The 24,386-nt window shown below is 38.7% G+C and overlaps 1 protein-coding gene across 4 annotated transcripts in view; it reads right to left on the bottom strand.

Annotated features, from left to right (window-relative positions):
• The window catches only part of mroh1 (maestro heat-like repeat family member 1), a 79,949-nt gene that overhangs the window by 19,059 nt on the left and 36,504 nt on the right, over positions 1 to 24,386 (bottom strand). For 2 of the 4 annotated variants that reach the window (XM_017713158.2, XM_017713160.2), the window contains one exon: positions 22,395 to 24,232. The exons of 1 other annotated variant lie outside the window; for it this stretch is intronic. In XM_017713158.2, coding sequence (XP_017568647.1) covers positions 24,156 to 24,232 — 77 coding nt within the window. In that variant the 3' untranslated portion in view covers positions 22,395 to 24,155. Of the gene's footprint in view, positions 1 to 22,394; positions 24,233 to 24,386 lie in introns of those variants that run through there. One more of the 4 variants, XM_017713159.2, reaches the window with a different exon arrangement.

The raw sequence follows: 24,386 nt of genomic DNA, 5'->3' as shown, positions 1-24,386 counted from the left end.
TGGCCCATACTAATGCGCTCTCCATCCGGCCTGCTGAGTGAAGACGGTGATGAGGTTGCGGCCCCAAGATTTCGCCTGATTATGCAAAGCTTTGCGAGGTGACATGGATTAAGTTTAGATAACGTATGATTGAGTAACCAAGACGGGCTGTATTAGCCAGCAAAGTTGCAGAGCAAATTTGACTGTATATTTGAAGACAAGGACATTGCAATATTGGCTCTGTGAATCAAATTTGATTGTGGCATGAAAGAAAGAAAAAGGTAATGTGATCTGATTGTTGAGAGACAGCAATACTCAACAACACAAGAGTGGGAAAAATCTACAATAATATAATCCCCATCTGATTCTAACACCTTAGCAAAACACGCTTCTTTTATTTTAATCCAAAGACAGAATCAAATCATTCCTTCCAAGAGAATCATAGGAAGGAGTACAATATCAGAGGTTATAAACTGCTGGGAGCTGTGGGCTGACTGCCTTGTCTCCACTTCTTTCTCCAAAGCCAAAGGTTAGAGGTTACAAGAATCAAAACAAAGTTTGGACAGAGAATGGCTAAAAATATGTCTGTCTATTAATTATTAATGGGCAAGGTTGTAAAGAGTACTGAACATCCCTACTCAAGCACAAGTACTGTTACTGTAGTGATAATTTACTCAAGTACAAGTAAGAGTAAATAAGTAGTTCCTTAAACAACTACTTAAGTATTGAGTTACTTAGTTCATATTTCCGCTGTCACAACCTGAACATATTTCTGAGCAGAAAAACACTAAAGCTAAAGTTCTGATCACAGTTCGCTCTGCTAGACCACATCTACACACCTTTCTGTGAACTGTGTAAAGAACAAGGTTTACATTAAACCGCATGTGCTTCATGGTAAGATGATTATATAAGATGTCCTAGTTTATCTGTTTCCAATCAAGTATTTTATAATCCCTAAACGACTGGGCAGATGATATTACTGTTTAATTAAGTTCTTTTAAGAGGACAAAATGAGTCAAAGTTATGAGTAAATTGCTTAATTAATAATGTAATTAAGCAATTTACTCATATGCTGCCCATCAGCTCCCTGGACTCAATCTTCCAACTATACATTTTCACTGATAATATATTTCACTGGTCATCATGCTGATCACTTCATACAGAATCAGACACTATTACTGCATTTCACAGTTAAACAGCTACACTATGGGGGGCAAATCCGGCCAAAAAGGAAATGAAAATGAAAACAATAAAATGTAAATGCAAACCTCTTTTTGCCATTTCTTTTTCTAAACATCTGTGCAAATATCCTGCCAAAATTGAAAATGAAATGAAATACCTTTAATTGCAATTTCATTTTTCACAAGGGCTCGAGCCGTTTTGAAATTTTAAATTGAAAACAGCTATTTGTCATTTGATTTTAGTTGTTATTCTGGTATTTCATGGCCAAATCTAAAATGAGAAAGCTAACAGACAAAAGAAAACACAAACTTCACTTTGGCCTTGGCTTTTCTTCGCGAAAAGCAGAAGTCGTGTTAAAACTAAAATCAAAATGCAAAGTTTACTTTCTTATTTCTTTTTCATAGCGATAGGCTGCAAATCTGACAAAATTAAAATGAAAACACAAAATGAGTAAATCAACAGCAAAGTGACAGTTTGTGATTCAGTTTTTCATGCACTTTAACTGTCAAAACAAAAAGGCAAATGTAAACGAACATCAACGCCACCTGCTGGAGATTCACTTTTAATTTTCCAGTTTTAATTTTCTTTTTCTAACTGACCAACATGCAAATATATGCTAATTAGCACTAGGCGGGGCTACGGTGTACATTTTAGGACATCCTCAACCGTCCGAGAAAAAACACCGCCATGTCTCAGATCTGGTGAGCAAACAGCCTCAGAGAAAAGGTATCAGACCAAACAGCCTCAGAAAAAATTATGGAAATGTTATACTGGCATTCATATCGAGATACACAATAGTTTTGTAAGTTATACGAACCAGTCTATGCTCGACCAGGTTTGCGTTTACCTTTCCTCTGAAGCCGTTTGGTCTGATACCATTTGGTCTGATGCTCAGTTTCACTAGATCAGTCATAACGGTGGTTTTTCTGGAGATTGGAAGTCTTTCATCTTGAGGAATGATGACGATTCTGACACGGACGGCTGAGGATGTCCTTAAATGTACCCGTAGCCCCGCCTAGTGCTAATTAACATATATTTGCATGTCGGTCAGTTAGAAAAAGAAATGAAAACTGGAAAATGAAAACTGAATCACAAACTGTCACTTTGCTGATGATTTATTCATTTTGCATTTTCATTAATTTTGTCAGATTTCCAGCCTATCGTTATGAAAAAGAAATAAGAAAGTAAACTTTGCATTTTGATTTTAGTTTTGACACGTATTCTGCTGTCACAGAGTTTACCATGGTAATCATCTACCTACAGCAGAAACACTTGCATCAGATAAGCTTCCACAGTCACTATTATACCCAATTCCTCATTACATTCTTACAATTTGCAACAAATTTATATCAGTATCAACCTAGAGGTGTCCACTAAACACCACACATCTCTGTTCCTCTAGTACACTCGGTGAAGCTCTGAGGATGCGTTCGTGATGGGCCATGAGTGATCTCTGCAGTAGCTGATGAAGGTGTGAGTGTGATTTCCCATAGTGTTGACCATTATGTCCTGCAACACAATCAACACCTTGTATAGCAGCTTTACAACCAGCTCAGAGATTGCTCTTTATCTGATCCTCTTCTGGCTTGGTCTTTTTTGTTGTTGTTCCTTTCATTCTTTTTACCCTCCCCATATCTTTTTCCTCTCTCCTTCCATCTCTTCAAGGTAGTGTGACAAGCTGCCAGGATGAAAGAGCAGTGGAATGGGAGGAGAAAGGGGGCAGAATTGAGCAGAGCACTGAATCTGCTCCGTGTCTCTCCGCTCACCCAATCGCTCCTCCCAAGGTGCTGAATATCATCATCCTGTTCTGGTTCTGGGATTGATTTTAGCCATCGGGCACAGGCCCAGGGACATGCACAAAACTTCAACGGCAAGGAGAGGGCATTTCCTCCTGATGTAATAAACTGAGAGACAAAGCCATTAAAATGACAGAAAAACCAGATTGCCTTCAGCACAGCCTATCCATTACAGCGCCTGTGATGTCATTTTGGCTGAGGTGCTTCCAAACAGAGACATCACTGTAAACTACACCTAGAAAATAACACAGATGGGAAGGAGCATGTCCTACCTCTAGCAGAATCTTTTTTAGACAACACTTGTCATCAAAAATGTTTGAGAATTAAAGATGCATGTGACACTTTGAGGAGCTACCGCTCCATAATCCCTTGAATCCTAAGGTAATTATTCAGTTATTAATCTAAGGCTGGCTTCACACAGTGAATATTTAGTTGCTTGAAACCTACACGTCATTAAATTGCACTTGAATTGCAAGGGTCTCAACTTAGCACTTAACACAAGATTCAGTAAACAGCCAATCAAAGGACCAATAATGCATCACTTGATCACACCAACATATTTTCAAGCTACTAATTTCATTGGAACAATGTAAAAAAAAAAACAGAAGATGGTTTACTGTGTAGTTGGAAAGGAGACCCCCAAATGACTCAAGGTTGGTAGTGTTTCATTTTGTCAGTTTCCTGAGCACTGACAACTAACATGGGTTTCTCGAGGCTAACATTTCTGTAACCAGCTGTGTTACCTCACCATCTAATGCTAACAGCTGCTTATGTCACTATTTATTCTTCTTTACTCTGCTGTTAATGTGATCTGTGTAGCTAGATTCATTTTCCACCTGCTTGACACCACCTAATTTTACACAAAGCTCTATGAGATCCAAAGGATGAAAATTATAAAGGCAAGATAGAGTTTGTGATGAACTTATAGTTCTTCTAGGACAGAATGAATGAGACATCAAATAGGTTACAACCACAGTGGAAGCATTCATTTTCAAAGGCTTAACATACACACAACAGATACGTCAAATACATAGTAAAGAACCCTTAGTAAACGAGATAGATAGATGTAGACCTATAGATACAGAAAATAAGAGCAGCAATGACAGCTGCAGATAATACACAAAGACGATAAAATGGTGAAAATATGTAAATCATGGATGGCTTTTACAGTCAGAATGATACCGTGCATCAAAATATACAAGTAAAAATATAAAAATACTTACTTGGCTATCTAGTGCAGTAGCTGAATGTGTTGTGTGCATTGTTTACAAAATTTCTTTTTGTATCTGTGAAGTTGCATTAAAATTATATTTCACAGTAAAAACCAACCTCAAGGCTTATTATCCAGTAACTACTATGTAAGTGAGGAACTGAAGTGTATTCCCAAGTAGGCCCTAGTCTCCCAAGTCTAGAGTTATCATCCTGTATGCAATTACATGATTAATTACATCGTTATAAAAAGGAATTACATTTACATTTGTTCTATATTCTGTATTGACAGGTCTGCATGTTCATTTTTTTCTTTTTTTATGTCAGCAAATGATAATGCATAGAAGCATAGATTATCAACAAATTCTGTATGAATACAAAGGCTGGAATTTGTACTCGTCACTAAACAGCTCATATCAAATTATATCATGCTTCTGTTTTCACATGACATATCTAAGGTTAAGTGTTAAGGTCAAAGGGTTAAAGCAGTTCTTTCCCATCCCTAAGAAATTCACATTTAAATTCTGTTTCAGTCCCCAACCCTGCTGAACCATGTTATCAATGAATAGAGCTGACTGGATTACCTGACAGAGCTGTGAACTGAAATTGAATAAAAATAAAAACCACCTGGGGATCCTTCAAGTCTGGGATCGGAACCTTTGCCCTAAGGCATGACTGAGGGACAACCAAGTTCCTAACAGCTCTTTCTTTTGTTTTGTCCCAGCAAGCGTCCTCAGGCTGTGCATCCCAGCCCAGCACCCAGACAGTGGTAGCAGTCAGCGGGGGAGTGTGAGGAGGGAGAAGTGCCTGGTGTGCCTGATACAGGCCACCTGCTGCTGTTGGACCATTCTCACCCAGCTTATCTCTTTCTCCACTGTCTACAGGCTTAGGGGAGCTTTCACTGCTATTACAGCAAAGCTACAGCAATGGCCTCTGTTTATATTTGCCATTTGTTTGCAAATTCAACTATATTTTCTTAAGGTGGTGCAAGGTCTTTCTTAATTCTATGGAAAATTGATGGGTACTGAGAGAACACATGTAACTATAGGGATTAAAACAGCAGCAGTATTGGGGGAGCGTCTCATGTGACCCCTAAGGCATTATCGCATATTCAAACAGCCACATCACTACATATGGATATACAGTAGTGCTGAACCTGCAGGATTTGGCATGAGGGGCAACTGCATCATAGAGGGGTGCCACTGGTGTCTTTGTACTCCCCTCTCTGCTGTTTTTTGGCACCATTATTCAAGTGCACAGCCGTGGCAAGGAGAGCGCTTAATCCCCTTCCTATTGTTCACACACACATGCACCAGATTTTTTGTGTACTCGTTCCTTGTCATGTCTGCCCCTCCCCCTACACCCCCCCCCCCCCCAAATATTATGAGGTGATGGGCTTTGTGAATATGCATGAGTGTTTTGAGCGGAATAAATCCATGATATCTTACATCAAAAAGAGGTTTATGCTTTTTTTGACACTTATTTTGTTTGTAAGCCTGCATAAGTCAGATTTAAATGTGCACTATTCAATTAAAGTTTAAAAATTTAGCGGTAAAATGACACCAAAGAACTACTGAGACAGAGCTTACTTTACTAATCATTCTGCAGTATAATTACACTTGTGTTGCATTTTATGGTGCATTTATACAGCCCAGTAAAATGAACAGTACTGCATGCCCCCATCATTTTTGAATAAATCCCTGCTAGCTCTCCTTTTAGTGCAGCCTATGTGACTGTAGCTCATTATCCTGTTCTCCTCACTCTTTACGCACTCCTCAAGAGCTCTCTGCCCAAATTGCACTGAAGTGCCTATTCAACATCTTAATGTTGTGATAGACCTACAAAGCAGAGAGGTACAAAGGCAGAGCAAGAGCCTCTTATATGTGCTTAATGACAAAGAGGCCGGTGTGGTTTAAAAGCAGGCTGGCCTCAAAGCCGCAAACAGGCAGCTTGTTACTTTAAAAGCAAGTCACTTCACTTCCATAGACCAATTACTTTCAAGACAAAAATACGTGGGGAGATTTGGAGATAGGCTTTAGGCTACAGGGTTGGTACCAACCAATGAAGGCTGAATTTTTTTTGCCCGTAAATCGTCTTCTTAAGGGACGAGGTAGTGGGCATTAACTCAGATGATTATTGGCACCATGAGGTGAATATTTGTTGGGGAATCTAGATTTAATTTAGTCGCTATATCAACCCCAAACAAATTTACAGCCCTAGAGGTCTGACTTTGCCTGATAAGCGCTCTGCTAATCCTGATTACGGAACCCCCTCATGTTCACACGCACGTGCATATACATACACACTCTCACCCTGAGACTAGTCTAGCACACATATTTGGATGTGAAAGTTGAAGATACATAGTCAGAGACCACACTTTACATATTTAGTTTCCAAGACGAGGATTAATTTTAATATATTTAAAAGTGCATCAAAGCCTCAAAAAATAAATATAAAATAGATTATTGCCCACCCCTTGTCTTTACAGCTTCTATTCGTTTCAGCAGAAATGCTTTCATTTTTTTTTAAGAACTCCGCAAAGATATTTATTCACTCCACCAAAGTTCAGTCTGACAGGTTGTTTGCACTTTATCTTCTCATGATCAAAGTAATCCCAGTTACAAATTTAAACGAATCAGTCCATAAAACCTTACTTCACATCTCACATAGCTGTTTTTGGGGTCTTAGTACAAAGTATCTTCTTTTGTGTCTGTTTCCTTTTCTCAGTAACAGCTTCTCAACAGCTACACATCATTCTAGAGTCATAGTGTTGTCTTCTTACAGTGAAAGGATGGACAGAAACACCTTCAACTTTTCAGATCTGAAGCAAGAGCGGAGCTTGATTTTCTCATCTCTCTCAAAGATTTTTAAGCTTTAAGTTATGTTCATCAGATGGTGACCGTTTTGGTGGTATAACAGGTCTTGCATGGTTGTTAAGAGTCCCATTTTTTCTATCATTCAGTGATTGTTTAAACTTGTTTTTTCACTTATTCTCCTCTGACTTTCCCCACTTTATGCTTGTCTTTGTGCTTTTTTGCAATCTAATTTTGTCATAAACATCTCCTGAAAAATTTAATGATTTGTACTTAATGGCTGTTTTGGCTGGAAACGAAAGAAATAAAAAGTCATCTCTGACTTACACAGTACTGTCCATAATGGAAAAGCAATAAAAAACCTGATGGTGGTGAAAGGCTACATCTGAAAACAAATACCCAAAAACACAAATACCCAAACAATTCTTACATTATTGGTAAAGAGGAAAACTAAGAGGCAATTATTGTTCTGAAGAATAGCAGATGAGAGCCTTCCAGCCCTTCAGTGTTCCATGTGTGTGTGTGTGTTGTGCTGATGGTTTATAGAGACAGGGAAACATCAGGCACCCACTGCTCATTATCAGATGTGTGTGTCTTAATGTATTCATACAGCCATGTGGATGACTGTGACTGTGCGACTGCAGCCTAATGTGTTCCAGCAGCCAAATGCAGGGATGTGTATGTACGTGAGGGTGAGGCGGTGTGTGCGGCCGCTGATGTATTCCAGTCACCATGTGGAAGGCTGAGCCGCTTAGCATGCGCTACAGGTTCCTTTTGTCCCCAGAGACAGTGATGAACGAGCACTTCCCTCACATAAAGATCTGGGTGTCACATACATACACAAACACACACACACACACGGGCGCACTCTAGTCGGACACAAAGCTCTAATTAAAATGGTTTTTACACATTCATAACAAGCACAAGCAGGTCTACCTATAGAGACATGGAGCGGTGTGTGTTTGTGCTCTCTCTATTCTGCCTGTTTATCAGAGTGCCTTGCAAACAGCATGAATGTAAACAGTATTTGTAAAGCAAAGCTTCATTTTCAAGTAAATACAAGGATTGTATAGTTTACTTATGCATTAAATCAAGTACTTTGATTTCCAAATGCTGTGTATTCATTTGTTATAATTTTGGATAAAGAATAACAGCTGACGCATTTAGTCAAATACACATTTTAATTTCTCTAATCAAGTCGGTAATAAACACAATATAAATGTATATAAAGCCTAGTTCCAGTAACATATATAAAAATAGAAAATTCAAGAATGATGCATTTTGAACAGACCCCTTCTCTTAGATAGTTAGTTCACAATGAAAGAACCAAAACATACAACACTGGAATGATGTTTCAGGCTATATGAACGCAAGGGATGTACCGACATGGAATTTCTTGGTCAAGAGTGATAACTGACAATAGACACCTTCTCGTTTATTGAAACACAGTACAAAGTTACACATTATAGTAATTACTTTTTACTGTGAGAATGTAATGTAACACAGTTAGTGACTTCATCTATATAGATTATCTGTGCTTAACCTTGAACAGAATTTTCACATGTGTACTACCTGCCACAACAGACTGGGTAACTTGGTGAATGAGACCAGTACAAGTGTGTAAAAACTCCAGTAAACTCATGACTAAAAATCCCTGTTCTGAAGAAGAGAAAGCCAAACCTTACCTACACAGGCCAGACTCCATTTTCATTCAGGAAAAAAAAAGTTTTATACTTCATTCATAAAGATTTTTTAAGGTGGTTGTTTCTGAACTGTTTCACTGACTAGTTTATTGGTTTTTAGCATTATCCATTTGTTATGTTAACAAGTATAACTGGCTGTCTTCTTCAGAGCAAAGGCAGGGAGGGTGACTGAGGTCTTTTAAACCCTTAACTGTCCAAGCAGCCCCAAAGTTTTATTACAAATTACTGTAACCCAATAACGGCTCAGCCAGATTGCATTGTCCTGGTATATAATAATGAATAATAAGCCTTCTGGGATTAAACAATGTTTACTCTGATTGCCTGTTTCTTTCTAAGTAAAGTACTGACAGGACTACAGGATTTTGCTATATACTTTTCAGTTGGTACAGATTTGTGCAGGTTTTACTGAGTAACACAGTAATAAGTAATGAGCACCTCACAGTGGATTACCTGTTTTTCAGTAATGGCCATTTTAAAACAAGTTCAAACTACAGTCAATATACTAACCATAGGATTAACGCATAATAGTTTCATTTTACATTGCTCTGACACAGCTAAATCAGACATTACTATTACCAACTTTCACATTCTGTAATATAAATATTTCACATGTAGCTGAAACCTGAATGCTTTTATCTTTACAGTCATAGAATGTACCATTTCATCCCAGCCCAAGAAGTCAAGGTGCATACCAGATGATTTTTAGCCCAATTTTAACTCTAATTTGCCTCTTTGGGCAACTTTTCAAATCTGAAGCAGATTTCCAGGCCAGAAACTCAATGGCAATGAACTGACAGCACAGATTTCCTCTGGTGTGAGAGGAAAATAAACCTTGATCCTTCAGGTTTAACTCCTGTGTAACCAAGAGTGATCAGAGAATCTTCTGTATGTGTGATATGATCTAGTAACTGAACTAGTGATTCAGGCAATGGCCAATGAGAGAGCTGAGAGAGAGAAAGGGTATATACAGTGCATGTAGAGTGGAGGAGCTATTTGTTATGCACTAGCATGCACATGACTGCTCTTGTAATGTACACTGTTAATTAGTGCCAGGACTTCATAATATTTAACACTCATTTTGTGCAGTCAAACACTGTATTCATCACTTTTATTGTGAAATCAACTCAAGATATTTCTGTAATAACATAACAACTAACAGTTAAAAATGAACATTTTAATAAAAAGATTTTAACAATGTCTGTAAAATGTGTATTTAAAAATGTCATATTTGAGATTTTCTGTGCATATACAGTGCACAACATGTTGAAAAAATGTTCGTTGATTCATTTTTTTTGTTAACATATTTTGATCAAATTAAAAGTCAAATTATATGTAAATTTACTGTAAATTACTGGCTGAGTTGCATTACTTTTACAGTTATTATGTAAAAATACAGCAAAATAACAGCTATCACAGTAATCTTGGTATATGTGATTGTAGAGCCACAGTACACAGCTGCTATTATGCTGTTTGTTCTTTAGTGTTATAATGGTTCAGTAAATTACTGAGAAAGTAACTAGTAGCCAGTAATTCATTAGAATTTATATTGAATTTTTTACAGCATATGGAACAGAACTTTTACCTCTCCATTTTTCACTGCAGTGTTTCTCAACTGCATATTTATTGCCAGTTCGCATTATCACTATGCTTCATTATGTGCATAAAATCCAGTTTCAACTTTCTTTGTCTACTATATGGACTTGAATGACTCTTTGAAAAAGATGGAATCTAAACCACTAGTGTGTATGAGATAAAAACAGAACTCTAAGTGAATATTTGTACAAGGTAAAAATTTTAATTTCTAATTCATCAGTGAATATCAACCATCAATTTACTGTGCACCCCTACTGAGTGCTGAATCATTCCTCAACATTATCCAGTAATAACCATGACAGGTATTTACCCCCTACTGATCGTCATTCTGTCTTAAATCTAAGACACCAAAAGACTGAAACCAAGAATCCTGCCAATAAGTCCTCATTGTGACCTCTGATGACCTTAGACATCTAAGCCAGACTGTGAGAACATTCAAGGCCCTCATCAAAGGAAGCAATTACTTATACTCAGCTGTTCTGTTCACAGCAGACTGCGCTCTCTCCTTCTCACTCTCTCTCTCACGCTCTCTCCCATACACTCCCAGGTGGGAGGTCTCTGCTGTAGCCAGCAAGGAGCAAAAATCTGTGTGGTTTCATAATTAGTGTGTGTTATGGACATTATTGCAGAGCTTGGGGATGTTTTAATACCTACAGCAGCACTAACACACTTGAGTCTGCTAATAAGCTTTCCTCTGGCACAACATCTGGAGTCACGTTTATTTTAGACTACAGCAGGAGTCTTATTCTCCTCACACCACTTTGATGTCTCTCTTTAGTGAGAGCCAGTAAGCACACAGTGCACGCTGAAGCACTGAAGCTCAATGTGTGATTTTTTTACGTTGTTGAAGAAAGAAAGCTTGACAGTCTTAAACAGTCTTCAAATAGTCTGTCCTGTCTACGCACACTCATTTCGTTGTTTGACACCGGACGAAAGTGAGGACAAAACTCAGATGTCGTGATAGGCAGTACTACTGTTTTTATTTATACTGAGTAGCTTGCCTGTCAGGTTAAAACAAATCACTATTTGTGGATCTGCCACAAGTATTTTAGAATTTCAGCGTGATTCAGTGATAGAGGTGTAGCCATTTTAATTCCTATCTATACTGGCCTGTGAAAGTATACACTTTGAGTATTTATATGTAATAGGTCAATGGTAAAATAACACTAAATCTGGGAGGAAAAAAAACAAACAAAAAAAACAAAACAAAACATGTTCTCTTTGGGTGCTATTGTACCCTACAATGCTCTGCTTGTACCTCTCCACCATGACTGTGTTTTAAAATACATTAAAAGTTTATCCCAAAACTATTGTAAAACATGGTCTAGGGTATGAGGCAGCATATTCTTATTCATATTCATTCTGTGTAGTATCATCTGTGACATTTTCTTTTTTTATCTGGAAGTGTACATTCAAGCCAAGAAGTGCTGAGAAACATTTTAAGAAATAAACATTTTAGTGTTTTATTTAAGCAGTATTTTTCACTTTAGGACCACAAATATTGGACAAAAGCACAGATTAGACAATAGCTGCTTCACCTCAGCTATTTTCAGATTAACGGATAGATCAGTCGACGGCTGCATTTGTTTCTAAAATATTTTATTTTTGAAATACCAAAAAACAAACAAATACAATTCTCATTCATCTCTACGTTAATTGACTCTTAAGTCTTTAGCTGTGATAGACAATTAAATGATGTGTGCGCGTGGCAGCCTCTCTGCCTCGACTCCTCTCTCCACAGGATATCCTTCACTCCGGTTCTCACGCAAGATTCCGGGCAATTATTCCAATTAGTGCCAGTGTGAAGTGATTAAACATATGCAGCTATCACTGAGGGAAGATTTCACCAGGTGTTCCTTTCTCTATATGTCTCTCCTTCTCACTGCTTCTTTGACTTTCTTTGCATTTTGTGTTGAAAAAGAAGCAGAATTTGGAGTCTCCAACCTGTCTGTCTGAGCCTCTCAGGGAAAGCAGATGCTCCTACCGTAATTATTTCCTGTTCGGAGGCTGACGGCTGACAGGGCAGATATGCATCAGTCTAAATTGGCGTGGAGTGACCTGTGGCCATGGCAGAGCACTGAGGGCCAGGAGAGAGACAGAGAGGGAAAGGAGGGGAGACTGAGGTCTTAGTGCACTAACAAGCAGGGAGCCTGGGACATGCAAAGCTGCTGGCACTGGCCAGAGCGAGATGGGATTCATTCACTCTTGTTCTTTTTCCTCCTCCCTCTCTCTCTAACAAGCAGCTAGACTACAAGGGCAGGTTGGCCAATATGGACAGCAGCAGGCATGACCTTATATTCTCTCAACCTTACTCTTTCACAGGCATAGTGTGTCTCTCTATGTGTAAGATATGAACACCAAAGACTGTTTGCATCAGCCTGACCAGGCCTAACTTTCACTCATTCAACATATTCACATATATACCCTCTCTTTTCCTCTCTGACCAGCAATGAAAGGATGGCTGATGTTAGGGGAAATCTGACCGCTCTGTCTCTCCGTCATCTGCACTGTCTCTTCGCCACTACGGTTAGTGAACAGCTACAGCCACGCAAGGCCTCTTACATCAGCAAGAGCAGGCCAGGCTTCACTAACTCATTCCCTTTCCTCTCCAGCTCATTCTCCCTTCATACTGGTCATAAGAAAGTGCACATAGCAACTGGTATCATCCACACCAACTTCTTATGTTCGCTTTTCTTTATCTCTATCTCTCTTCCACCCACATTTTGCATGACGCTACTCTGTATGTAGCCAGTAATAATGCTTTTCCACCATATATGGCATGGTATGTCTACTAATCCAAATCAGGCTTGGTGTCAGGGATCAGTTATTATACCAGTCAATTATAATGCCCCTATAAAAGTCTGAATAAAACAAGTTATCTAGAATATTTCTTATTTAATTAGAAATTATTTGAAAAGTGGCTAGAACACTATGACAACAATGTTTTAAGTGCCATTTTCACCAGTCCAGTGTGGCATGCTGAAACAGTTTTTCACTAGCATTTTTCTGTGCTAACGATTCAGTTTAATGTGGAAGCGAAAACGAAAATCATCAATAAATCTCTGAATCGTGTCTGTTAGGACAGTGAAAAGTATGTTTGGGTGTGATGCTGAAGACCAGGGTTCAACCTCCCCAACAAGGTGAACACACGCTTTACCAGTTGGGATGTCAGAGTGGGTAACAAAGGTGCCATTCACACTGAAAACTGGGGTTCCATTCTCTGCCTGGGTAAACACTCCTTGCTATAGCAATAAGAGTCCTTGGGCAAGACTCCTAACACTGCATTCACCTGCATTTATCTGTAACATGATTCAGTTGTAGTCACTTTTGCACAACGTGGAAACATGGAGATTTTCATGAAATTAGGTGCCAGCCTACTAGGATCTCATTTACATATAGTTTACACATAGTACAACTTGATTCATGCTTTTAGGCAAGGAAGCAGACAAAACAGCAGCACTTGTGCCTCGTGAGACAATAGCTGTGCTCCTAAATGGAGTTTAAGGTGGAATAGTGAGTGCACTCCTCCCTCCACTAATCAAACCGCATGATGTTTAAATTAGAACAACTGAAAGGAATAAAATGTGAAACAACCCAATTTGTGTTTGTTATTTTTAAGAGGATAGAATGAGTGTGTAGTTCAGTGGTGTCCAGTCCTGGTCCTGGAGAGCTACCGTCCCACAGAGTCTAGTTCCAATCACAATGCGCCACAGCTGCTCCCTGTCTCTGATTGGCTAGACCAGATGTATCAGATGAGTTAAGTAAGGGGTGGGGCAGCTTTTTAGATTTACAGTACTGCACAAAAGTTTTAGGCAGGTGTGAAAAAATGCTGTAAACTAAGAATGCTTTCAAAAATATAAATAATGATCATTTATTTTTATCAATTTACAAAATGCAAAGTGAGCAAACAAAAGAAAAATCTAAATCACATCAATATCACTAACTTAATTTAAATAATTGTAACTGCTTTATACCTGATGTTTCATATTACTATCACAATCAATGCCACCTTACTATACTCATAAGTACTTAAATCTTGTGTACATACTGTAAATTCTCTATATTGTCTTAAATTATTAGTAAAGTGTTTATTTTACATAAATGGCTGCAACTGTAACAACTGCAATTTCCCCCTGGAATCAATAAAGGAATCTGAATCTGAATATTTGGTGTTACTACCCTTTGCCTTCAAACCAGCACCAAGTCTTATAGGTACACTTGCAAAAAGTCAGGGATTTTGTAGGATTGCAGTCAGGTGTATGATCAACCAATCATACCAACCAAGTGCTAATGCTCATCAATGTCACATGTAGGTTGAAACACAGGCATTAATTGAAACAGAACCAGCTGTGTAGGAGGCTTAAAACTGGGAGATGAACAACCAAACTCTGCTACCAAGGTGAGGTTGTGGAACACAGTTTCATGTCACAGGTCATACACTACGGCAAGACACAAGAGCACAGCAACAAGACACAAGGTAGCTATACTGCATCAGCAAGGTCTCTCCCAGACAAATATTTCAAAGCAGACTGGCGTTTCAAGACACGCTGTTCAAGCTCTTTTGAAAAAGCACAAAGAAACGGGTAACATTGAGGATTGTAGAGGCAGTGGTCGGCCACGGAAACTTAGTGCAGCAGAAGAAAAACACATCAAGCTTATTTCCCTTCAAAATCGGAAGATGTCCAGCAGTCCATCAGCTCAGAATTGGCAGAAACCAGTGGGACCCAGGTACAGCCATCTACTGTCTGGAGAAGTCTAGCCAGAAGTGGTCTTCATGAAAGAGTTGCAGCCAAAAAAGCCATACATCCGACATGGAAACGAGGCCAAGTGACGCAACTATGCACGAAAACATAGGAACTGGGGGGCAAAAAATTGGCAGCAGGTGCTCTGGACTGATGAGTCAAAAATTTAAACATGTGGCTGTAGCAGAAGGCAGTTTGTTCGCCGAAGGGCTGGAGAGCGGTACAATAATGAGTGTCTGCAGGCAACAGTGAAGCATGGTGGAGGTTCCTTGCAAGTTTGGGGCTGCATTTCTGCAAATGGAGTTGGAGATTTGGTCAGGATTAATGGTGTCCTCAATGCTGAGAAATACAGGTAGATACTTATCCATCATGCAATACCATCAGGGAGGCATATGATTGGCCCCAAATTTATTCTGCAGCAGGACAACAACCCCAAACATACAGCCAAGGTCATTAAGAACTATCTTCAGCGTAAAGAAGAATAAGAAGTCACGGAAGTGATGGCATGGCCCCTACAGAGCCCTGATCTCAACATCATTGAGTGTGTCTGGGATTACATGAAGAGACAGAAGGATTTGAGGAAGGCTACATCCACAGAAGATCTGTGGTTAGTTCTCCAAGATGTTTGGAACAACCTACCAGCAGAGTTCCTTCAAAAACTGTGTGCAAGTGTACCTAGAAGAATTGATGCTGTCTTGAAGGCAATGATTTAGATTTCTCTTCTGTTCATTCACTGCATTTCGTTAATTGATGAAAAGAAACTATTAACACTTCCATTTTAGAAAGCATTCTTAGTTTACAGCATTTCTTCATACCTGACTAAAACTTCTGCACAGTATTGTAGGTTGGAACTAAACTGCATAAAGTTGCAGTGTGATTATTTTCCTGAAATAAACCCTACATTATTGTGGTGTTAAAATGGCTTCTTTTGGTTTATGGTAATTTTCATTTTCATATGATGTCAGAAGTAAAAGATAAAAGCACATTGTAAAACGTCTGTAACCGGAACATGGAATAGTCATGCAATGTGTTTACACTAATGCGCCAAGTAAGTACATCCACTTTTGTACTGGCATGCGCGCAAATGATCAGTATTATTGTTATTATCTATCTTTATTCTTTGTATTGGTATTATACATAAAATTAATACAATATTTGGTTAGGTAACCACAAATGAAGCATTTCTCTTGAGATGTTAAACTATTATGTTGAAATTTACACACACACACTCCTACCAGGTGAGAGTTTGATTGTACAGATTTGTCAAAGACGAACTTGATGAATAACAAGATTGTGTTTGCACTATTTTTTGATTACATTTGACCATATACAACTTTGATAAAAAGGGCCAGAGTGAACCTCCAAGGAAAATGTTGTGCACCTTATTCCAGTAAAACACAACATAACCCCCCCTTATATCCAACATCCATGTAGCTTATTGCCTGCATTTGTATTTCTGTCACATTATAGAAAACAAATTTGACCGTACACAACTTCCCTGGGGAAGAAGAACTATGAACATGGCTCAATATGTGAAGTAGCTTGCTGTATGGTCTGTGCTTTATTAGGCTGCCCTCTGTCTCAGAAAGACCAATCATTCACTGTTTAGGCTTGTTCTTGGATCAGAACTAATCAGAACTAAGACGAGACCTGAGGGCACTCATCCAACCAATTTAAAACTCACTAAATAAAGTTTTGTTTCTCCCATTAATGCAATTTTGCAGATACTAATTTGTGTCACATCTGATGTCATTTTAAGACACATTTATGACTTGTCCTCCTCAGATCTTGACATCATTAGTATTAATGATAGATGATGAGGCAACATTCCTGAACTGTGATGAGTTTGGCCATCTGAGAGCTGAATTCATTAAATGACAGTTATTAACAAGTAGCGGCATGTCCTCTACTGCAATGACACTTTAAATTGATTCTGAGTGGATCAAGCAGACATTTAATTTGGAGAAGCAGACTAATTCTGCGAATGTCCTCTTGACAAAATAATTCCCCGCTCTCCCTGAGGGACAGTACTTTTCTCCATCCACTAAAAACAATTTAAGAGCTGTTACGATTAAATGGTTCAAGTGGTGTTTAATTAGTTTAAAGAAGTGGGTGATTGGTAGTTAATTAAGACAGCATTAACAGCCAGTGATTCCTCATTAAGAGTAGGACATTTTTAACTAGATAAGGCCAAGTACAGATGCACAGTACAGATACACATGATTTAATATTGTGCTACTGCTAATAATGCATACAGATCAACTGATTATTGAAACAGAAAAAGGACCTCAGGTCTCAAAACTTTCTAAAAGCACACAATGGTTTTACATTTCCCTCTGGGGCCATTCAGTTCTAACCTTTTCGATGTCAGTTACGTTAATGACCTTGTCCACTGAAAGTGGAGAAATTTATTAAGCACTGAAGCTCAGCAGCAGTGGAGTCAATCCAATGGGCAAAGTTACTTTATAGGTAGCCAAATTCAAACTGTTCTGAAGGTGTGCACTTGAAATAGATTTCCCACTCTTGAGAGGAGGCCAATCTGTTCTGGTCTATACTTTCCAGCACCATGATAAGCAGCAGAACAGCAGCACCAAAACACAATGTGGCCTGAACTATGGGAGGATGTTCTCCCATTGCAGCCCAGCCTATGAACTGATGGGCACCATCACATGTGAGCCAAAGCAATCGAGCTCTAGATTAGAGCCATATGTCCTGAAACAGCCTGGTCAACTCCACATACACACACACTCCGTCACACGGGAATGAATGAGTGCAATTTCAGAGAGAGAGAGAGAGAGAGAGAGAGAGAGAGAGAGAGAGAGAGAGAGAGAGAGAGAGAGAGAGAGAGAGAGAGAGAGAGAGAGAGAGAGAGAGACAACCTTAACCAGCACGTAATTCTTAAATGTAAATATTCCATTACACTGCTGGAAAACAGACAAACGAGCAAAAAAACCAAGCATGTTTATATGCATATACAATTGGCTGCAATATGCAAACACACACAAACAGCTTTTCCTGTCAGTTTCTGTGTTCGCAAGAAATCAATCCAATAATCAAACATAAATAATTTTGGTCAAAAATAATCCAGACCAATCTTTAACCCCATTCAGATGAAACATTCACCGATGTGCTTTAATACATTCTATGCTGAATCACAAAATGTAGCAAGCCACATTGCAGGTCAAATCCAACGTCATACTCATTCTTACTCAAACATAAGGCCTGATTACTATAATGATAGTCCATGTAAGAGAAGTGCATTAGAAGCAGCACTTAAAACTGATTTAAATCAGAGCACTGCTTCATTTTATGGTTGGTATATAAGGAGCAGCTGTGGAAAGGTAGGAGGAGAGGGAACCCAGTTCGTGTGGAGGTTCATGAGAGCTTCTCACTTCTCACTACATTTGAAGTGCTTATATCAGTCTTAACCATGTACTCTTCAGCTTGTCACAAAAGGCTGCATAATGCCTGTGTGTACATTTCTATCGTACCCATTCATTTGAATTCGCTTTATGCTTTTCAGCATTAAATGCAAATCTGATTTAATTTAAAAATATATTAAAATTACAAGCACACAAACAGCTCCAAACTTTTAACCTAAAAAAGTCTGCAACACAGTCCATCCAATTACTGAATAACAAGTCAATCAATGATTTAAGGGGTTAAAGAAAACACAAGGTATTAATATTGTTCAGCAAGTAACGACTGCCAAAAAGAAACATCAGCATCACAACTACTTACACTTCAGTATCTATCCACTTTACACTACTATGCTAGACGCGTCTCCCTTTGAAAGAAACCGGTGTAGAAGTCAGGAAAGTGGGTGCACAAAAACTATATCACGAAATACGCAGTACATTAGATAAATGAGAGCCTAAGTTTCAGGCAGGGTTCACTTCCCAAACATCATTTATTTAACTTCATTAAGTTTAGCAACTTAAAATCAAGCATTTAAGAAGTGAGTTTTCCAGACAGCAGCAATGTCACCCTGATGTAATGTTGGCGAGACCTGGGCCTATTTATGCCTGAATGACTCACTGCACTTGTATATAGCGTTCCTAGACACTCAGGTTGTTTCTACAGGTAATGGGAAGCGGTGTGTAGCACCATCTTGGTCATGCCATGGTGTGCCAGACTGTGTCTGTCTTCTGCTATAAGAGGCTAATAAGGGCCAAAGTGTGGAACATGGCCAGGATGTCGGGGTTAACACGCCTGTGCTTAGAGAAAAATGTCCAGGCATTTTTAATGACCTCAGAGAATCAGCACCTCGGTTCAGACTGACAGGGAGTATCACTGTTAACCCAACATTTAGCTCCAAGTTTGACAAGAGAAGATAAATGATGTGTTTTTCCAAATCCAATATATCAAAACTTTCCACTCTTTCTCAATCCCATATTTTAAATAGCAAACATAATGATGTTTTTCAGACAAGGTGCAGAAATAGAACTGACAAACATCTAGCTCAAAATGATCTCAGAGTTTAACCTTGAAAGAAAAACTCACACACAGCTAATTAGCTCATTTGAATTTACATCTGACCTCCTGTATAAAGGCAGATCTCTATAAACAGACAATCCCATACATCTTGCCATTATTAGTGTTATAAAGGAGAGCATAATGAAAATGTTATCGAGGCGCAAACAAACGAGTCCTAATCTCTATGCTATAGAGAGAAGAGCAGTCGATATGATGCCAAGGGGAAGATCAGCTCGATTAGAGTGAAGGACGGTAAGACTGCAGCAGAGAAACTTCCCCTAAAGCCCACTCTGCAGTCTGGCCTCACATAGCGCTCTATGCACATCCAGCCTCTAATCTTCACTACCCCCTCATTTAGGATTAAAAAGGTCCTACTATTTGCCTACAAACGATAATGGCTTTGAATAAGCACAATCTGTGCCTAATCATGGAGAGCCTGACCTTTTAGCCCAGTGTATTATGGAAGGATAAGAAATCTGATTTACATTAACGGCTGCATTTAGAGCTACTCGTTGCTCTTTAGCTGAACATTGAGGAAAAGTTCAAGAGCATGAGATAAAAGAGCATGGAATGGTGAGCTTTAGCTCCATCTAGTGTTGAGAACTAGCTGATGTAGGCTATTGTGCCTGGGAAAACACTCCTGTCTAATTTAAACTTCTCAGCTTTTGCCTTTCTCTCAAGGGAACTGGACTAATTACATGTTTTTCTTTTTAAGAACAACTACAGAAAAGACCCAGAAGGTTATTACTTAATGTGAACAGCATTAAAAGTTAAGCAGGTACGAGGTTTTAGGCTAAAAGGCTGCTAAGCAAACACCACACATGCAGAGCGTATTTGAGCTATGCTCTGTTCTTACTCATCTGAGCTGATCAATTCTAAGCCTAAATACCAATTCTCCTCTACAGGCCTCATCTACACGCTCTGTATGTCACATCGCCTCTACTGAAGCCTCTCCAAATGCTTTTCAGTGATCAAATTACCCTCAATGTCATTATGTAAAGAGGGTCAACTGAGAATTGAAATCACCCACATTTCCATATAAACGCTTGCAGGCCATTTGAGGCAAAGCATTTGTGAGGCTCCAACAGAAACGGTGTCCTTCAGGTGCAATGGAGTGTGGGATTTGGCATGCCTATTAGCCTGGTCTATTCTAATGGTTTTGAATGAAAGGCATGGCCTTATCATGCAGCCCTGTGTGATGCGGTAAACAGAGCTGTGCACCAGCTGCTTCACCATTACAGGCCAAACTTATTCTGAGCCAAAGTTCTCTGGTTCAAACACATTAAAAAATTCGCTTTATTTATTGTGGCAGTGATCCACACCCCAAACTGCCTAATTAAAGTCAAACCACAATGGAGATACAAAAATACTCCAAAGTCTGCAGTAGATGTAAAGTTTATACACCATCACTGAAAATGCAGATTTTAGTGCTGTAACACCAGAAATTAAAATAAATCATACTAGACATCTTCCTCTAACATCTAACATCTCTAATTGGACTGAGCAACCATTAAAATTCAAGAGTAAAAGAAACAATTAAGAAAAATATGTGAAACTAAAAAACCTCTCACCCCAGTTGCATAGGTGCACAACCCTTCTAAGGGATGCAGCTGCACTGACATCCAGACAAATGACATCCAAAATGATGTCCATATATATGTAGCATACACTTTCCCATCAATTAAAGTAACTCTAATTACATCCAAATAAAAATCAGTTGTTCCTCATGACTGCATCCCTCTGGGATTGATGTAGTTTAGGATCACTGACAACAAAATCTTCGAGTTAAAATGTAAAGAACAGCATGATATAAAAGAATATCAAAAGCATTGAATGTACCATAAAACAGACTCTCATCGCTGAGGTCAGGAAAATGCTCAAACTTATCACAGCTACTAACAGGCCTACAAAAACATTAGCTGGATGTATTCAGGGCAAGAACTTATACTCCAGGCATGTGACAAGAATCTCCTCATATTCTGTATATGTCTGGGCTTTGGGCTATAGCAGAAATCTAGCCAACTTGGCTAACAAACAAATAAACAAATAACATTAAATCACCCCAAATCATCTGATGAGGAAATGGTTAAAATCTTTGGCCTGAATTCTACAAGGTCTCATCATCTCAACATCATACCTACTTTGAAGCATGGTGGTGGGAGCACCATGTTTTGGGGTTGCTTCTCTTTAGCAGGGACAGGGGCTCCAGTCAAGAAAAGTGGGATAAATACTAGCTTCACTTTTTAAGTTGATAATTATGCAAAGCCCACATCCAACTCAACCAAGGAATGGTTTAAAAAGCATAGAAGATCTGTGTCTCAGAATGGCCCAGACAAGAGTCCAGGCCTCGATCCCACAGAAAAGCTGTGAAATGAGCTAAACTGGAATCACAGATGATCACCTGGCAACATCATGGATTTTGAATTATTTCAAAGAAAGAGCAGAAAAACACTGCTGAGTCCAGGTGTAGTAGCTTATTTACTTAAAGACTTAATGCTGTAATACATCCAAAAGGTGTGTCAACAACTTACTAGTTGTGAGGGTGTGCATGTCTATGCAACCATATTGTATTTCTTAAAAGATTTTTCCTGCTCATCATCACCACCTCTTGAATTTTGTTAGTTGCAATGTTACATTAAAGACAGAAAAATAGACTTTATCTTCGCTGTATGTCCACTCAAGCTAGATCTTCCATTACTGACTTACAAGTTCACTAATGCCATTTCATAGTTAAGCTTTTTCAACTGAAGGGCACTAAAATAAAAGACATAGTTCAATTTCCTGTACTAAAGCATCTCCTAACATGGGCCTCGAACAAGCTTCAATGATTAAACCTGCACTCTTTCTAGTTGATCGATATCAGACAAACGCCTTTTTACTGCTTCCAAAGAATACTGAATAGAAATTCACTGTAATTTATTTTTATTGTAACACAGCCCTGCTGGGCACATCAGCATGAAATGCTAACAAAGAATGCTTGTTAGCACACAAGACTGAAAAAGAGGATGCACAAAAAAAAAAAAAACCTTATACATCAACAGGAATTCTAGCTGGCTTTTGAAATGAATATATCAGTGCTGGGTATGTAGTGCGCAACAAGTTTAATCAATAAGAGTTAAAATAAAATTATTTTTGCCATTGTCACTTTAGATTTTCCAGCCCTCAGTACATGAAAATTCACCCTAATTCCCCCACTATTTCTCAAAAAAAAAAAAAAAAAAAGAATGGAAAAAGAAACAAAGATCTGATCTCACAAAGATATCTAAAGCAGCTTGCTTAAACCTGAGATCCACAACCAGCATGAGCCAATCTGGCCAACTAGACATCCAGGAACAAACACCAATCTGAGCAACAAAGCCCATTATCTGAATTTAACTTTATTTAACTGATTTATTTGTAGGCTACATCTCATACTTTAACCTCTACCACAGCCATTTTCAGTTGTAACTGGCTGGAATGAAAACCAATCTGGAGTAATAAAAAAAAACATGTACAAAAACAGAAACAATCATGATAAAAACTAGAGCACTGTGATGCTCCAACACACTGTGCTGCACCATACAGTGCACTGTAACCTAGACTTAAGAACCGTATTCGTTAAACATTAATTGTTTATTAGGAATACTGATTTAGTTTTACTATAGCCTAAACACCTGCTGAAGCTACTTCTGGACATCTATGTAAAGTTTAGTTCCAACCCTAATGAGTCCAACGTCCATATGTCCTGACTGTTATGCTAAGATTTCAGAACCACTACATGATCTTACTGAAATAATTTACTGAATATGGTTAACAAGGAAGCACAATGAACAGGGAACAGAAAGTGCTACTGAAATTCCACCAGTGGTCACTGAAACTCACAAAGGCATTACAAAGGAGTACGACTCACTGTGTCCTCTGTTTACAACAGTTTTTCTTACACAGGTCTACAATTTTGGCACTGGTTTGTTCTACGTGGGGTCTTAAAGGAAGCCCAACATACTTTCGTTCACCTCAGAAGGTGTATTTATCATGATTGGTCACCTCAACAGCGTTATGCTACAAAAGTCTGGCTAGCTTGCTTGCTGTCTTCACTATTCCTAACTGTAGAGGAGACAGAAAGGGGGAAGCCAGTGGCTTATTGCTTATTGCTATTCTTTTCAGTCTATATTATTAGTCTACACATATTAGTCTACCAATTAAGGTAGCCATGTCAAACTGAGAATAGAACTTTCATCCTAAAAACGTATTAGGTCAACTGAGCAGCTGATAGAAGCATGCTCTGATCAGCTCTGACTGAATTCTGTAGGCTCAGTCTACAGCAATTATACATAAAGACAACTATGGATTGAGTTGAACACCTCCAAAAAAAGACCGGTTCATGTATTATTTTTAGAAGCCCATGATTTAAAGGGTCTCTTGTAGTTTTAAAACTGTGCTGCCCACTACATACGACAGTCTATTAAATATGAACAGGGACACAATACACAATTACACTCCTAAAAAGCTCCAAAGCGCTGGATTGACCAACACTACAGAGCTTTTCTCTGTCTTCTTGTTTTTGAGAGTTAGTGCACAGTCTTTGGTCACTAAAATTCTTTAAAGGCTAATTCAAGTACAATGTTGAGGTTTTTTTTTCTCCCTCTCCAATCAAAAAAGGGCTAAATGCAGGGATGTGAGTGTTCAGTGGAATTGGCCCATGGCTTCTGCTGCTTTCGCCCGGACCAAAGGATCTGGATCCTGCAGTAGCATGACTAGACCTAGGACAGGAACAGGAAGGTGTGTTTGAACAATCATGTGTTATCAATAATTCAAATTAATTCAAATAAACCAGGTATAAAGAACAGTGATGCTGTGTCTAGAAGTATAATTATCATCAATCACAAGTGCATAATTAAAATATTAAGTAAAAAG

Source organism: Pygocentrus nattereri, chromosome 3, assembly GCF_015220715.1.
Source record: "Pygocentrus nattereri isolate fPygNat1 chromosome 3, fPygNat1.pri, whole genome shotgun sequence".
NCBI lineage: Eukaryota > Metazoa > Chordata > Actinopteri > Characiformes > Serrasalmidae > Pygocentrus > Pygocentrus nattereri.
The sequence above is the reverse complement of the archived record's forward strand: the minus strand, read 5'-3'. Positions and strand labels throughout refer to the sequence as shown.